General features: G+C 43.8%; 1 protein-coding gene across 1 annotated transcript in view; it reads right to left on the reverse strand.

Annotated features, from left to right (window-relative positions):
* SCUBE3 (signal peptide, CUB domain and EGF like domain containing 3) overlaps positions 1-18864 on the reverse strand; it is a 1455403-nt gene that overhangs the window by 839615 nt on the left and 596924 nt on the right. Inside the window, exon 4 of the mRNA XM_085651134.1 lies at positions 5496-5618. Coding sequence (XP_085507260.1) covers positions 5496-5618 — 123 coding nt within the window. The remainder of the gene's footprint in view (positions 1-5495; positions 5619-18864) is intronic.

Here is an 18864-nt window from a genome sequence, read left to right on the forward strand (position 1 = left end):
TGGGTAGCTTTGTACTTGGTGCTCGCCGTCGCCCTAAATCGCAGAAGGTACAATCCCGCTTCATTGACTTGGCAGTACTGCTTGCTTAGCGTGCTATCACCATGCGTTGGAAGTCGGCGAAGGCCCCACCCGTCTATGTTCGGCATGGAGAGGTGGTACGGTGGGGTGGTGTGGAGAGTGCTGCCGTTACATGTGAGGAGGCCCGGGGCTTACGTAGGGTTCTAATCTCAATGGAATGGGACATACTAATGGAGGCATTTAAGGCCCTTGAATCTGCGCCAGTTCTTAGAATAACTGATGAGCAGCACAGAAATTATTGCCCGCTATCAATTTCCACATCGCTGTTGACTCCAGTGTGCAGACACACGACAAGTAGTGTTCTGTCAACCCCAATTTATATACCCGTCACTATGGGCACAGGGTGACCACCAGTGTCGGATACATCAAAGACAGTTCTAACTGGGGTAGAGCCAGACAAATTTACCTCCACTCATATGTGACCTCATTAACAACATGTCACGGTGCGCAGACACATATCATATCTCCTGTACCACGTAGTGTGATATCAACTGAGACGTGTAATATACAGACTGGATTGTATACCATATAAGATGTTACCTACAGTGTACTACAAAATTTGCTATGCATATCCATGTTTCTATAAACTTGAAAAAGAAAGAAAAATCAATAAAATATGTTTAAAAAGAAAATAAAGGAATAAACAGATTTGGTGGAGTGTCTTCTGGCTGATTAAATAACATCCACCCCATCCGGTGGGAGAGACAAAAAACTCCGGTTGCCCCATTCTATCTCCAGGCTGAAGGTGCAGACTCTGGAGGTGGGGGTGTAGAACCTGCCACAGCAACTGCGAGAGGAGGTCTGCCCTGAAAGAGAGACGGAGCGATGAGAGATGAAGGTCTGTGTACCACACCCTTCTTGGCCAATCCGGGGTAATCAATATGACTTGGGCCTGGTCTTGGCAAATCTTCCTCTAAACCTGAGGAATCAAGGGTATCTAGTTGAAATACGTCCCCCAACAATCCCAGCATCCGATACTGGAGACTGTAGAACGACGGGTAATGTGCGTTCTCGTGAGTGGCAAACAGGTCCAACCGAGGAAACCTCCACATCCTGAAAATGTGGTGGACCCCCTCCGGATGGAGATGCCACTCATATTTTGGGCCGAGTATTGCCGACTGAGACTGTCTGCACGCACATTCAGCACTCTGGCTAGATGAGTTACAATCACGCAAATCCAATGGTCCTGATCCCAGGACCAGAGTCGCAGAGCCTCTCTGCAGAGATGATACGACCCTACTCCTCCCTGTTTGTTAATGTACCACATCGCTGTAGTGTTGTCCGTCAGGAACCGAACCGACTGACCGCGAAGGCAGGGAAGAAAGGCCTTGAGAGCCAAACGTATTGCCCTCAATTCTAGAAGACTGATATGCAGCAATCTTTCTTCTGGAGATCAAAGGCCCTTGATCTCCAGATCCCCCAGATGAGCACTCCACTCCAGAGTGGAGGCATCCGTTATCACTGTGGCCACTGGAGAAGGAGGTTGAAACGGCTTCCCTTGAGACAGGTTGCCGAAAACACTCCATCATAACAGATCCGCCATAGTGCCTCTGGAAATTCTGACCACCTCCCTGAGATCTCCGTTGTGTTGAAACCACTGCCTGCAGAGGCACCACTGGAGTGCCCTCATATGCCAGCGTGTATGGTTGACCAACAGTATGCAGGAAGCAAACAGACCGAGCAGGTGTAAGACCTTCAGGACTGGAACAGCCGCTCCCTCTTGAAAGAATGAAATCATAGCCTGGATGTCTAGAATCCTCAGAGGAGGGGGGAAGGCACGATTCATAGTACTGTTTAGCACTGCCCCTATGAACAGATTGTGCTGAGAGGGCACCAGGTGAGATTTGGGTACATTTATCAAAAAACCCAAGTCGAACAACAGCCGAGCTGTTATTTGCAGATAGTGCTGCACCAACACTGGCGACTTCGCTTTGAGCAGCCAGTCATTCACATAGGGGAATACCAGAATTCCCCACCTTCTGAGATGAGCTGCAACCACCGTCATCATCTTGTGAAAACCCGAGGTGCAGAAGTAAGGCCAAAAGGAAGGACTGCAAACTGGTAGTGTTGAGATCTCACCATTAAATGGAGATACTTCCAATGCGATTTCAGAATGGGAATGTGGAAATACGCATCCTGCAAATCGATCAACACCATCCAGTCTTCCTGCTGCAGCTCCAGAAGACCCTGAGCTAGGGTCAGTATCTTGAACTTCTCCTGCTTGAGGTAAAAATTCGAGACCCTGAGGCCCAGGATCAGTCTCAACCGCCCATCCTTTTTGGGGATCACGAAATATCAGGAGTAACACCCCTGAGCCCTTTCCTGCTCCGGAATGACCTCTGTCGCACCTTCCTGTAACAAGGTCAGGACCCCCTGCTGCAGGACAAAAAGATGGTCCTTCGAACACCAGCGCTGGCAAGGAGGGGGAAACTCCTAGAAAGGAAGGGTGTACCCATTTTCTACAATATTTAAAAGCCCAAAGATCTGATGTAACACATTTCCAATTTTGTAGAAAATGGGACACCTGGCCTCCTACGGGACTAACATGCTCCAAGATGGGGGATCTAGAGCTGCTTTCCTGGGGATCCAGTGGGGGGAACAGGAGAGGAGGAGGAGGACTGCTGTCAGGAGGCCCCCCCGCAGATGGTCTCTTCTCTTCCCTCTGTACGACTTGTACAGGGGATTCTGCTGCTGACAGCCTTGAAACGAAGCCGCCTTCCTAAATCCACGAAATCTTCTGTAACCATAACCCCTAGGCTGGGACTACAGGCCTAAGGATCTTGCAGGTGCCCTGCTATCCTTGAAACATTGCAGAGCAGAATCCGCCTTAGTCCCAAAGAACCTGGAACCATCAAAAGGAAGATCCAGCAGAGTGGCGTGCACATCTGGGGAAAACCCAGAACGTCTTAACCAGGCATGCCTTCTGGTAGCCACCAAAGAGCCCATCACCCTGGCGACTAAGTCCGCTGTATCGAGACCCGACTGAATCACCTGACGAGCTGCAGCCTGTGTATCAGTCAACACCTCCAGGAAGTGACCACGAACATCCCCTGGCAGCTTAGGAGCCACCTCTTTGGCTGAGTCCATCGAAGCGTGGATATATCTTCCTAACAAGCATGTGGCATTTGTAGATTTTAAAGCCATGCTTGCCGAAGAGAACACTTTTATTGCTGATTGCTCCAGCTCCCCTCCACCCCTATCCCCCGGGGTTGAGGGGAAGGATCCTGCCGACTGCTTGGACACGAACATGAAGCCTGAACCACCAAGCTTTCCGGTGAAGGGTGAGAGGCTAGAAAGGCTGGATCCCCAGGAGCAGCCTCATAGCGTCTTGCCACAGCCCTGGATACTGCTGGGGCAGACATAGGCTTCTGCCATACTTCCAAAATTGGCTCCGTCAGAGCCTCATTGAATGGGAGCAAAGGCTCTATCACCGAAGAAGGAGAGTGTAAAACCTTCGTCATAATGTTAGACCTGACTTCTGCTGTGGGCAACTGCAGTGCCAAAAGGTCAGCATCCTTTCTTATAACAGTGTGATATGGCGCCACGGCCTGAGAAGGCAGCATCTTAGGGGAAGAAAGTTCCCACTCTGGGGAAGTGTCCACACCACTGGGCTCCTGAAGACCCTCAAAGTCGTTCACAGAATCAAGGATTTCCCCCTCTTTAGCTTGCTCCTGGAACTCCTCTTCTTCAAGCAGCCTCTGAGCCTCCCTCCTGGAGCAAGTGTTGAAGGAGGTCCCTCAGTAGCAGCCAGCGTCGCCACACAAAGCCGGGATGGCGCCGGCCCAAAACCAGACAGCACCAGAGAAACATGCGGGATCGGTGTTGAGAATCTCGGCAATGTGAGATGCCATGACAAAGTCAACGGCATGAAGGGCATGAACGGTGCCTGGGTATAATGTTGGGTATGCCCAAATTATAGGAGAGCGGACCCAGGGGGCCAGCCGGCACGCCGGATGAGTTAGCTGCTTTGGCAAATATGCCAAACAACGCATTAAGGAAATGTGATGGATCCGCACCTGGACCTGGAAAAGGTGGGTATGGATCCGGGCCACCTGGTCTGGATCTGACCGAGGCCTTGAGGCGGGTTGTGTCAGCGACGCCGGGGACACTGGAGCCAGAGCAGGTGAAGCCAGAGGTGCAGGTGATACCTCCCTGGGCACCAATGAATCTCTTGGCGCTGGAGAAAGGACTGGAGTCGCCTGCAGAGAAGGAGAGGGAGAAGGTGAGATGTCATCTTTTCCATGACACTGCTGGACCGGAGAAGCCGACCTCGAAGACTTGCCTTTTGAAGATCAACGACGGGACCCATGACGTCGCTTCTTTTTGTGCTTTTTCGATGACCTTGAGGTGTGTGGAGTCGTAAATTTCGACTTGGATATCCTGCAGCCTCTGTTCTCCTTTCTTGCCAAAGTCATAAATAACTTCGCCTCCCTTTCCTTAAGCGCCTTCGGATTCATCCTTTGACAATACGAGCATCCGTCAACGTCGTAATCCGATGACAGGCAGCAAAGACAATCTTCGTGGGGGTCCATGATGGACATATGACCCCCACATTCCCTATAGGGTTTGAACCCTGACTTTTGTGTAGCCATCTCACTGCTACAACAACAGATCATAACTGTAACAATGTAAACCTACAAGAAATAGAGAGTCCCAGAAAAACTGTTACGCGTCGACGGCAAGGAAAAAAGGGAACTGACATCAACACACCGACAAGGTCTTCTTATGGCTCCGGTGACGACATATGGAGTCGCGAGCAGGGCCGTGCTATTGTGACGTCCTCGTCGACATGGGAGAGCTATGAAAAAGTTTCTGTGGAAAGCTGGTGCAGGGGTAAATTCAAAAGGTGAGGAATACACATGCAAATGTATCCATCTGAACCATGTTGATGGGCGCCGAATGAAGGAACTAATGTTAGTCCACAGGGTCGGTAAGGAGTCACCTCTGAGCAATACAGCACCACCTACTGGCATGCAGGAGCATTTCTGGAAAAAGTCTCTAGGCTGGAGCCTGGGAGTATTATAAACATGGTAAATTTGTGGTTAGAAGTCTCCATCAGAAATTAACTATATTACTAGGCCCATCACAGTCTAAATCATGAGGTATGTTACAGACTTCCAGTGAGTTGTAGCACAGGGCTTGCATCTGTGGAAAACAACCAGATCCCTTGAGCTTGTCCGATTCAGACGATTAGACCTCTTTGCCACCAAGCTCACCTGTTAATGACCATCAGGTTTACCTGAAGTTTAACAAACAGTTAACTAAGATATATGAACATTTGCCTGTATCCATTGTACCTAACAAGATAACTAATGCCCAGTGGGTCTGGCTCCCCATCCCCTCCTCCCATTTATCCTGCTCTCTTTACTGTGGTTCTCCAAAAGGTCAAAAAGTTAAGTCAGGAGGCTTGCGCTCACGTTTGCAATCTCGCTGGTTCTTGGTGAGCTCAAAGCCAGGTCTGCACTCACAAGCGATGCCCTTCGGAGTCTCACGGCAGATGTGGGAGCAGCCATGATTCTTGTTCATACAGTTCATTCCTTCTGGAAGAGAAAACAAGAAAACAATTTACATGTACCAGATCCACTAGGTAATAGGCATAAACATATAGAACTGTAATAGATTAATACATTCAACACCCATTATTTCAGTCTACAAGGCCAGTGTTCTCAAATGTAGAAATGACGTACATTCTTATTCGTATGTTTTAAGGCTAAATGTGCTCTATAATTAATACATAATACAGAACTAGGGCACTGCTAAAGAGATACACAAGTGATTTCTAAGTTTATCTTCATCAATACAATTGCAACTCATGTTTCATTTAAAGACAGAATGTGACTATAAACACAGAGAGGGCTTTGATCCTGAAGAAAGCTATTAGCCATGCTGATATAGCTATTATAGTAGGGTTGAAACTTGTCAATCATACATACAGGGTTGAAATATTTCCCTGCATTATAGTTTTAAACCTACACACTGGAGACACAAATAAAGCAGACTGTTTATCAGTAAGTAGTTTTAGTTTAGTATTTCCACATCCTCTCTGGTTTCTTGGAGACTACGCAAAATACACACATGTAGGGTTAGAAAGTGCTCCCCTTGAATGACGGTTGTAGCTCACACTGACTCAACATTTGGCCCTAAGATGAAGCATACCACCAGATGGGTGGTTGAGGAATTTTGGCCTTTAAAGGACACACTTTAAGTAGGGTCAGGTGTAACACATGCTACTACAGAAAGTAAGCAAGACGTCTAAAGTCATATTTACATACTTTCACTCTCCTTGCCTTTAAAATACTAAGAAGAGGGGTAGCAAGGGCAATATTAGGGGTACGCTAGCAGGATACTGAGGCTTTAATATTGTGGTACTATAATATCATAGCAAAAAGATCAGTGCCCTAAATATCAACAAGATACGTATATATTGTTAAGTATGGTATACTGTATTTAATGCTAAATAACTCCACATATGTATACCTTGACAATGTATTCATATGTTCAGGGTACGGAGATGTGAAGTTAGAAATAAATCTATACCTAGCTATAAATATTTACCTCTCAATATACTGGTCATCAATATTTCTTCTATGGTATTATGGTAGTGCAAAATTAAAAACTCAGTATTCTGATAATCATAATTGGGCAGATCATAGCTAGTTTTAGAGACTATCATGACTACCATTAATTAACACCCAAGTTAGTTACATCATCTCATTGCCCTATTACCCAAAGCCCTTTTGCAGGTATCATAAATAAGAATTATGTTGCCATAAAGCTCTAAGCTCAAATATGTACGCATCTATGAATTGGTATTTGTACAGCACACACCTAGATTGAAAGCAAAGGAGTGCTGAACATGGGGCATGGCCCCAGAAAGATACAGTCACTGGAGGGAGGTCAAGGGTAGACTGTCAAGGGTAGTGCCCCTTGAAAAAGTGTATTGTTGAATAATAGATCCAGACACAGTAGAAATATACAAATACAATGTCTTTATTGCAACACAGCATCCAACGTCTTGCCTCTAGGTACAGCAGAAGTAATCTGAACCAGAGAGCATTCTAAATTCTATCAACATCCTAGCAACAGTGCAACACATTTAAAAAGCAACAGGAAAGAAAATATACAAAGATTATAACACATCTCCTCCTCTAAAACATAAATCAATAAAATGTAAAATCATTGAATTTATGAGGAACACGTCTCACACGGCAGGTATCTTTGACTCTAGATGCTACAGACTCAGTTGGATCAACCTGGCTTGTGTGATCACAGATTTCTACCTCATCAGAACATCCCCCATACTGTTCATGGGTATGGTTTAAATGCACATTAACATTTTTGAAACAATTGCATTTAGCAAGACGTCTAACATTCTACACTTTACCATCCTGTGTAACCACACTGTTCAAATTCACTTTTACTACTCTAATGGGTTTTCCAAATCTGGGCATACCGTTGGAAATAATCCCAGGCAAACAGATCCTGACCCAATCTCCAACACAAAAATTGGGACTTTTGACTCTCCATTTGTTATCATACCATTCTTTCTTTTTGTTTTATTTGACTGTCACCCTTTTACCTACTTGTTGCACATCATAATCATGACATTTCTTTTCCCATCTCTTCTTGAACCTCCAAGGACATAATCTAGTGGTAGGATTCCTGCCTTTGAGCAATTTGAAAGGACTCACTTCCATGATGGTGTGAGGTGTCGTAAGATACATCCAAATTTTCTCCCTTAAAGTATTTTTCCATTCAGCACCACACTTACGTGCAGCACTTATCCAATCTCTCTACCTGACCATTCCCTTGAGGTTCATATAGAGCAGTGTTCAAATGGCAAATATCACAATGCAGCAGAAAATCTTGCATCTCTTTGGATTTAAACTGAACTCCATTGTCAGTAATGAGTACTTCAGGGTAGCCTTCTCGCAAAGATTTCCTTAAGAAACTCTATGACCACATCAGTAGTGATGTAAGTAACAAATTTCACCTCAGGCCACTTTCAATGACAGTCAATAACCACAAGAGCAAATCTCGCATCTTGTGGCAAAGAATGAAAAGGTCCAGAGATATCCATGGCCACTTTCTGCCAAGGAAATTCCGGCCAATCCACAAGTTTTAAACGTGCAGGAACCACTCTGAGACCTCTCTCGCTACTCACACAGTCTCCCCATCCTCACAACTCGATTAACCATCCTGTCTAAACCAGGCCACCAAAAATGAGCCCTAATTAATCTTTTCATAGAAGACATGTCAAAGTGCTGTTTATGTGCTAATTGAAGAATAATCTCCTGCATACCCACAGAGGAATACATTTACCACTCTTAAATAGCAAGTCTCCTTCCAACTCCAATTCATCAGCAACATTAAAGAAAGATAGCACTTCAGGCAATAAGAGATCTTTCCTAGGCCAACCTGTCAAAACATAATCTTTTACCTTGTTCCATAATTCATCTTCCTTGCAATAATCAGACCAAGTTCTTTCATCAATGCCTACAAAAGCTTCTTCAACAACATCCTTAATAGTAGCAATAATGTTTTTGTGAGTTTTGTCCAACAATCCTTCTTCAACATTACAAGGTAATCAGGAAAAACATACTCTACTTTAAAACTATACTCTTGTAGTCTCGACATCAACCTGGCAATACGAGCAGTGGCATTCCTACCGCCACTTGGTGACAGAATATGGTTTGTGATCAGTCCTAAGTAAAAAATGACTTCCCCAAACATAATTGCGGTAATGTTCGATGGCCCACACACAACCAAGTAATTCCTTTTCAATCACTGCATATTTCCTCTCCGCTTCATTAAGTGTCCTAGGTGCAAATGCTACATTTCATTCTTCTCTTCCACACCTCTGAGACAACGCCCCTCCAAAAGCATACATACTAGCATCTACAGTAATTATACATTTCTTACCCATACAAAATGTTTTAAGGGTAGGAGCACCCAGAATATCATTTTTGATTTGCTGAAAAGCATTTTTTTGTTTGTCAGACCACTCAAACTTTACATCCTTACTGCTCAACATACGCAAAGGTTCCATCTTTGTTGCAAAATCCTTAATGTACTTACAATAATATTCACACATTCCTGCAAATGAAAGTAACTTCTCTCTAGAGTCTGGTGCAGGGGCTTTCACTATGGCATCAACCAACCAACGATTTTTGGGAACAACACCTTCTCCCGAAAAAGTGTGGCCCAAATATTCCACAGAAGTGCGGAATAATTTGCATTTGGTTTTCTTTGACGTCAACCCATGGTCTTCCAATCTTTTGCAAATATAAGTATGCCATCTTGAAAACATTTTGTAAAGGTATCACAATTTTTGAAAATTTGGTACATGGACCTTTGAAAAACTGATGCTGCTGATATTAAACCAAAAGGCATCCTCTTGAATTGATATAGACCCGATGGTTTAATAAAGGCAGTACAGTGTCTAGAAGTATCTGTCAATTCTATCTGATGATATGCGGATCTAAGATCCAGAGTGGAAAACACAGCAGCTCCTTCTAACATGCTCACAACCTCATTTATATTAGGCAGTGGGTGGCAATCAGCCATCACATTGCATTTAAAGCTCTGAAATCCACACACAGCCTCAAAGATTGATCCCCTTTCCTGGCCAAAACTATGGGAGAAACCCATTCTGAAGACTCTCCCTCTTCAATTATATCATCTTTGACTAGGTCCTCTAACATAGTTTTCAATTCTTGTCTGATGTTAATGGGAACGTTCCTTAATTTTTGTCTGACAGGAATTGACCCACTCTTTAGTTTTATCTCATCAGAAAAACCTCTTAGTTTGCCAAGTTTGTCAGAGAAAACTTTAGGAAACTGATGAATACTGTTTGCCTCACAACGTTTGTCTGATATGATAAGAACTGGTTCACTGTTCCTGGGATTTAGTATGATCCCTAGTTTCCACTGATCCCTCCACCCAAGCACATTCACACCTTTTATAGCTATGTAAAGTTTAACATCCGCTTGTCTACCTTTGAAGTCTAGCACTACATTATGGTACCAATAACATCAATTGCTGTGCCATCAAAAGTTTCTGCAATAATATCAGACGGTTTTAACTCATCCAAATGTAAACATTTTCCAAACTTTTCCATAAAATATTCCTTTGTAATGATGGTCCATGGAGACCCTGAGTAAGCCATGAGCTCTAACTGTTCACCAAGAGTTTTGACGATGCATTTGGGCGGACCTTTGGGTGGATCTTTGCCTCCTGCCAGACTGGTATCATTTACCAATATAACAATTCCTTTAGTTTGAACATCAGTTCTTCCACACTCACAGTTAACCTCATGTCTACTTATTTCCGCTAGTGAGGAAACTATTCCCTTCTGACTAATGGTAACATTGTTTCTTCTTCTCATGTCTTTGCACACATGTGCAAAATGTCCCACGCGACCACATTTCACACATTCTTTCCCTATCGTGGGATGATGAGGAAAAGAAGCAATGTGATTAAAACTACCACACCTGTAACAAGTGGTATTTCTATTTTCTTCTTTTTTTTTTATAGTCACGTCTTTTAGTTAATGCGCACACATTTCCTTCATTGGAATTAACAGCACACACTTCCTCATTACCAGGATCTTTCTTACTAACTACAGACACCCATTTTTCAGACTGTTCTAACGCCTTGGCAATGGTAATAGCATCTTGTAATTTAGGATCACCTACTACCCACAACTGTTCTTTTATTTTCTTGCTCTTAACATGAACTACAATTTGATCACGTATCATTTCGTCTGTCATTTTTCCAAAATTACATGACATAGAAAGACCACGTAGTGCAGTCAAAAACTTGTCAAAAGATTCATTCTCTTTTTGTGCCCTGGTGTAAAATTGAACCTATTTAACGCAATGCTGGTGGTTGGTTTAAATCTAAGTTCCATCCTAAGTAGTGTTTCCTTATACACATCCAAATCTTCTTGTTCTACTTGTGGTAGACTCCTAAAACAACTTGACCCTCAGATCCTAAACAGTGTAATAGTATGCTTTTTTCTCCCAGCACCCCTTCTTTGACCATCAATGGCAGTCATGTAAGTTGTGAATTCCTCTTTCCACCTCACCCAAGGCATTGTTGGCTCTCCTTTGTTGGGTAAAAACTTTCCTGGAGGATCAAATTGCATAGTTTCACACAACAGAATATAAACTAAAATAAATAAATGAATATGTAAATATGAATCCAAACACTAATGTCAAATAACGCAGTAAAAATGTTTCAAAAGTACCAGGTATACCAGTTAGATCTGTGAATCCACCAACACTCTGGATCATCAACTACTCATCTCAAACCTCGCCACTCCTAAGGGTAAAAAATGGAATCTTTTAAAGTCTCTTCTATGCTCTATGGACTCTTATTAGGCACAGTGTACTTGATAGCTACAGGGTCTCTTTGGACTGTGCGTTGATTTCTCATACAGTTAGGCAACACCCATAGAAAAAAATATGACTAAATTAGGCACGTTTTCAATTGTTTTCTGTAGTTTAAACGATTTGAGTTATGCCACGTTTCAAATAAGAAAGAGTTCCAAACTATGACTTCTTGGTTGCGTAAGAGTGAGTTCTTCATTTTAACCCCCCTAAACGTAGAAATCTCAAACAGAATGTGTGATGCAGAGCGTAACTCACAGAGTGGAGCTTTTTTACGTTTCTTAGCTAGAAAAGATGGCTGATGAGATAGAAAGTATGGTGCATCATCACTGCGATCTTGAAGGTCAGTGCAAGCCAGAACAATGGTAAAAATAGAATTTCAACACTGCTGCAATTAGAGGTTTCAAGAAAATATCAGCATCAATACCACTCCTCAAATTTTGTACTTCTACTGAAGGATAAGGAAATTGCCCCGTAGAGACAGTCCAAATACTACACTCCGAATGCATGACAAAACCTTTAGTGGGAAGGATTTCTGCTTGGACTGAGTTTTAAAAAGCTCACTTTCATCTAGCTGTGTACCAAATCCAAACCTACAGCAAGAGCTCACGGTGGAACATCCAGTAAGAATCCCAGTAAGGGTCTTTCACAACAATGGTTATCAATTTATCATAGTGCAGGTGTAGACGAAGTAATAGCACACATTGTTCAAAACCGATGACATTATTTGACTAATCCTTACCCTTACAATTTCAACAGGCTCCTATTTGTTTCATAAGGGCTACGGAAAGTGTAAATAGAGTGAACTACTGACTACTTTCTGGTCCTAATACTTCATCCAGGGCCTCAGAGACAGAGAAAGGCAGTGCCAGGAGTACTAAAGGGCAAGCCAGGGGTAGCATTCGCTACCACTAACTGACATTTATGTGCAAACTATGTGCAGAATCTAAGGAAACATCACAACCTGAAATATTAAAAACCTGTCACTGGACACAGGGCATTTTAATCTGCAAGGTCCAAAACAATCGAGAGCTCAGCAAGATCCAGAGCTCTAAAAAACCCAGGAGGTACTGTAACGTTACAGAGACTTACAAAGAATTAGAATCGCATGGTTCAAAAGGATTAGAATTAGCACTTAGTAGAAACAGCACATAGTACGGAAAAGGCCATGGACTTCAGGTGAGAACAACTTGAAGAAAAAAATAGGAGATCATGTCAAGAAAAGCTGGTTGAGAGGGGAAGGTGGTGGATGATATTGATATAAGCAAAAATAAAGGCAACCATTGTACCAACAGCAACACTTCATAAATATTCAAACTACAAAACAGCCATTCTGCTATTCACAACAGGTAGCAAAATGGTGAGTAGAAAGGTATGCTTGACAAATATAGTTCTTTGTTAAAGCATGTCTATGTTTTGTTGTTTTTTTTAATGGAATTTACAGTTTTCTGTCTAGAAACAGACAGTACTTTGTGTGATTATGAGGGTGAAACATGAAAGATTTAAATGGAAAGACCGGAAAAATATTAACGGAATTAATAACGTGCTGCATATTAATATCAGAAAGTGATGCGTCAGCTAAAATAGCATACAGAGCGGTCCAAAGCAGTGCAGTCCAAATTTCACTCAGTAAATCCTATCACACAGCATTGCCAGCTGCACCTCCTTCCTCCCTGTCCTCACAGACTCCAAAACAATACGAACTTTCCTCTTCACCTTCAACTACAAGAATGACATCCTACATGAAAAATGAAGGTAATGCCCTCAGTGACTAGATCAATAAAAATCATTCCATTATTAGCAAGTAGAATGTGAGCTAAATGCATTCTTTCAATAATCCCCTCAGGTGGCAGTGCTGTACATTGCTTAGCAAGGGGTGGATGACTGGTAGGTAATGGCCATCTAGCAAGACATGGTGCTAATGATTCTGAGAAAGGTGAAGCATGAGTCAAACCAGTAAGTAACCACCAGTACCACCAAACGTTTGGGTGAGCCAGATACCGTTGCAGTCCTTTACCTTCTTATCCTGGATGTGTGCTGTCTCTGGGCCCTACCATCTGGAAATCTAGGTCTTAGATGTCCTGGAGTAGACATCCATCACAGGTAGTCCATTCTCATGCCGGTTTCCTGGGAAGGGGATGGGAGTGAGCCTTTGTATTGGCATGCAAGACTGCACTCCTGCTCCCATATGAGACCTTAATCAATGGTCGAAGTGCCCAGAGTTGGAGATGCTATTTTACATGCTACGGTACAATAGAACAAGGACACACACAACTACGATCACATCATCCCGACTCTGATCCACCTCCACCAGCTTTCAAAGCAGTTCTTTATTATATTTAAAGCTTGCTGCATTTTGTAAGCTAGTGACAAGGAAGCCCTCTGGCCTTGACCACGAGCTATCAAACTCTGACAGATGCAGAACTACAGTGCCAAACAATCACTTGTGGGAAACCTAGAAGTATAAGACAAAAAGACTAAAGCAAGACTTCCCATTCTGTGCTCATGGACTGTGGAATGAGATCCCCTTTCAAACTACCTCCCTCTAACTTCACTTTATGAAGGACCTGAAAAGTTTTTAATACATTTCTCAAAATAGCATAAAACAGGAATTAGCACAACTAAAATTCAGACTCCCTTTCACTACCCCAGACATTTACAATGTATACCTTTACAATGTTCTCTCTATATCCTCTAGCTGTTTTTGTATGCCCCTCCAAGCTGTAAACCCTCCCTCAATATAAATGTGCTCTGTATTTTGTTTCCAAATCATTCATGATATTTAATATGTTATTGTCCTATATGCATCCCACAATATTCCCTCTCATGCCTGCTACTAATATCTACTATGACCAGCATAACGTGAGTTTGAATCCCAGCAAAGGCAACTAATTTTTTCGTCAATCGGTTACAGTACCATTAACAAGATAATAGAAAAAGCTATTATGTATAGTGCTTAGAGATGGTAAAACTGTGGTGTGAAGTACTCCACAAACAACAAGCTATATTTAAATGCAGAGCTCAGATAAGTAGCGAAGCTAGGCAAGCGTTTTACAAAATTGATATAATCATATAGCAGTAGCAATAGTTTTATGAACTGTTTGGGATGACTTCCAGCTGGCATCAGGGCCCTCGTGTGGCCCATGTTGCTTGTCTGAGCATAGATAGGATGGAGCAGGAAAAGGGCACCTTGAGGTAACTTGATTGCACACCTGCTCTTTCCTATCTGACCGTAGATAATGTGTGGATAAGTTAGTCATGGGAAACAGTTCCCTACCATAGAATGCTGGGATTTCTGGACTACCCCTGCTCCACTGCAGTTTGAACATCTACGTCGAGCCACTCATTGATCTGACAAGTTACTGTGGGATTACTTCTTATCAACATTCAGATTCATATTTACCTCGGTGCCCCCTTTAATCTTCTTGATGAGGTGCAATTAACTTGTCTTGCAATTCAAAACTGGTTGGCAGTGAATTTTCGGTGCCTGGCCTCAAACAAAGCTACTGTTATGTTAAGCGAAAACTTTGTTTTTATTAATAGTACATGTACGTTTGCCTACATACAATGGCCGACAAGCTGCTTCCGCTTCTCTTTTGAGCCTCCCTGCTTTTTCACCACCTCCCACCCAAATCTTCCACACTAAAATCTGTTTTCCTTTCTGTAAAGCTGGGTTGTCTGCTAGCAATGCTGATATCATCTGCCCTGATGTTCCTTTCCTTACTTGCGCTGGTTTTTGAGGGTACATAATGGTAGGTACCATGCAGAGGACTCTTCAAGTATCTGGAGATGGTAAGCTCTCGAATTTTCAATGAAAGGCAAGCTGAGAACGGGGCCCATTGTGCTTCATAGTGTTTCACTCCAGTATGGCTGCTATTTTATCCATTCCCAGAAAGTACCAAATCCTATACATCCACACCTTGTGTCCGGGGCTATCTATATCCCTTCCTCATAGCGCCGTAATTGCTTGCTAAGATGCACGCAGCACAAGTGACTTCCTTTTTTAATATAATGGGTATGTTTGTGAATTCACTAGACCCAAAATCACATATGCCAGGAATCTACGGATATTGGTTTGAAATATGTTGTTTACAGCACCTAGGTCTTCCTTCCAGTATGTTAGGAGCTTTGGGCATTGCCATAACAAATGTATCAGGGGCCGTCTGAATTGCACCTCCCCTAACATTTCTTTCAGATTTCTCTTACACTTTTCCCACATTTTCTGTTTTGTGGCTGCTCCTGCTGTGTTACTAGTTCTAGTGAATAACTCGTTCCATCCTTTTATTGTTAGCACCCTTCCTAATTCCTTCTGTCATATGTTTTGTCACATGGATTTTGATATCCCTGAACAAGCTGTATATATCTGAGGTCAACTTTTTATCGCTTTCCCTAGATGGTCATCATGTAGCAAATTTAGTAAGAAGCTTAAAGGCTACTGGCTTGGTTGCAAGGTTTAGGACCAAGTGCCTAATTTGGGTGTATCGGAATCTCTCCATCTCTGGGATGTTATATTGTTTTCTGATGATCATGAAAGGCCTAATCTCTGGATCCTCCAACATATCACCCATTCATTAACAGCACTTCTGTCAAAAAATTCAAACTGCCTGTCATACATTGTTTGGCAAAATTCTGGGTTACTTCGGATGGAAATCACTGAAGATGGAAAATGGTGACTTTTATTCTCTCCACCACTTTTCCCAAATCTAGAGCATAGCTCTCATGACAGGGGAAAAAAGAGACCCCATGTTCTATCTTCTTTGGGCATTCAGGTACTCGTCTTAAGTCTACATCAACTATTGTCTGATCCATAAAGCACCAGTGTTTCTCCGATACTGATCTTCGGCACTTAACTGTTTGCCTCAATTGAGAAGCTTGGTAGTATCTTTTGATGTTAGGAAGACCCGTTTCTCCGTCTTTGACAGGTTCATGAAGTGTGTTAACTGTTAGTCTGTGTGTCTTTTTGGCCCAGGCAAAATTAGTTTTTTTTAACTATCTATATTGGAATTTTATCAACAGTACAGCGGGTATATCAGTGCATGCAATCCTTTCAGCAATAACTTTACAGGCAGTAAATAACAAGAGCACCATATCCTTGTACACGCATTGGCAGTAATCAGCAAATGTATGTTCCATAGATTCAACAAACATTTCAAACAATGAGCCAATTCAATTACAGACGTGAAAAATAAGGAGGAGGAGCGAGAGGACATTCAACAGACAGCCATTGTGCGCTGGCCGCCCATGACGTCAAACCTCAGCTTGTGACGGAGTACGTGTCATTGCTACGCTCACCACACTACACCCCTGTTGGGAACAGGTAGGTGACGGAGAAGATAGAGAGTGAAAGGGGGTCCATACATCCGGACTAGTTCTGATGAGCTATTACAGTTGGTTAGCGCTCAGTCCGATGCAGTGGAACTGTCCTATGGTACCCGAAGGGCATCCAATAGGTCTTCCCATTCTGCCGCGATGGGCGGCTTCCACAGACCATGCACTTTTTCTCGCTGGAGTTCTATAGCTTCAGCCGTACCCCACTTAAGTGCTGCCACCCACCAATGCCCCAACTTGGGCAGCGCAACAGCCTTCCAGTGCTTAGTGGTCAGTCTGCATACCAGTCGTAGTGCCAAATCGACAAAGCGGTTCGTGGCCCACCCCGCCCCTGCCCTTCTGTATCTCTAAAGCCCTACCACACTACTACTCACACAGCTGAGGATGGTTTGGCCTGTTATTCTGGCAAGGGTGTCCGTGACCCCTATCCAAAAGGCTGCCAGTGTCCAGCTCCATAACTTGTGCAACATGTCCACTTCGGCCACATACCAATCCATTCCAAGTCTAATGTAGACCCAGAGAAGATTTTGTGAAACCTGGCTGGGGTGAGGTATGCCCTGTGTAGGATGTGCTGCATGTTCTGGAAATGGGTATTACAGGATACCTTCTGAGGGTATAACACAACTCTTTCCCACTCCTTTGGGGTCAATCCACATCCTATGTCACCCTCCGAGGACCTTCTAAGGGAGGCTAAGGGGTCTTGCAATGTGTGAGAGAGGGCTTTTGTCAGCCAGGTAATCAGTTGACGACCATCCTCTATAGTATGCACTGTTTGCAGGACTGGATGTAGGTCAGGTTCTGTGCCGACTACACCCCACAATCTCCCTAATTCAGCTACCAACCATACATAGGCCAAGAAGTGGCCCGCCAGGAGGCCCATATCGCCCCTCTGCTGGTAAAAGGGGATGATGGTTCCATCTTAGAACAAGTCAACCAGGATGCTCAAGCCTGCAGTTTCCCTGCGCACCATTCCCTACACGATGATCTGCTCTCTAAATGCTCGAATGGAGCTCAATCTGACTCTGGGGACACATTAAGGCATGTCCGGCATGAGGTGCAGGCTCCTCCCAAAGCTATACCAGGCCACTTGCAACAAGCCACTAACTGGCGGGTGGGAGTTGACGTCCCTTGATGGAGAAACACCTCTCGGAGGATCCGCTGCGCCCTGCTCCCTGGGGCAACTCCTCAGTGAGTCATCCCGCTAGTCAGTGGTGGACAATGCAGTTGCCCTGCAGGGTAGTAATGTTCAAAGTTCGGGACACCTAGCCCATCTTTCTCTACTGGGAATTGCAACTTGGCCAGGACTACTCTTCGTCTACCCTTGTTCCAGAGAAAGCCAACTAGCATCACCTTTAGTGTGTGGAACATGCTACAGGGAATGTTCACAGGTAAATTATGAAAATAATACAACAGACGCGGGAGCATCACCATATTTGATAGTGACACCCTGAGCTGCACCGTAAGTGGTAGCGAGCACCAAAATACGATCTGCGGGTGGAGGGAGGTGACCGCCTTCATAAGGTTTCCATCGATGAGGTCTCGAGTTGTGTCGTAGCCACTGATGCCCAATTCGGATGAACTGGGAACAAACTCATTTTCAACCAGTTTATCCCGAGCCCCGAAGTGGATCAGAATGCGGCCAGGATATCCGCTATCTCGGCAACGTCCTTCCGGATAGCCCTAACATAGATTAGGATGTCGTCAGCATATAGTGAGGCTACATGCGTTGTCTACTGCATGGTATGCCCCAGGACTGACCTGCCTGCCTGAGCCTCTGCGCTAGTGGCTCATTGCCAAAGCAAACAGCAGGGGAGAGAGGTGACATCCCTGCTGCGTTCTCCTACTAATCGGAAAAGGGGCCGAAATTCGTTGTCCCATTTTTATCCATGCAGTGGACTCCGTATAAGATGCTGTAACCTACCACTAATGCCCAGTGCCTCCAGCACTGCAAATATGTATTCCCAGTCCTCCGTGTTGAATTCTTTTTCTAGATCTAACACTATGCATGTTGCAAAAGGCCAATGACTTGGTGCAGTCTCCGGTTTCCTATAGAGCCTTGAGCGTT

The sequence above is a fragment of the Triturus cristatus genome, chromosome 1_1, assembly GCF_964204655.1.
Source record: "Triturus cristatus chromosome 1_1, aTriCri1.1, whole genome shotgun sequence".
Lineage (NCBI taxonomy): Eukaryota > Metazoa > Chordata > Amphibia > Caudata > Salamandridae > Triturus > Triturus cristatus.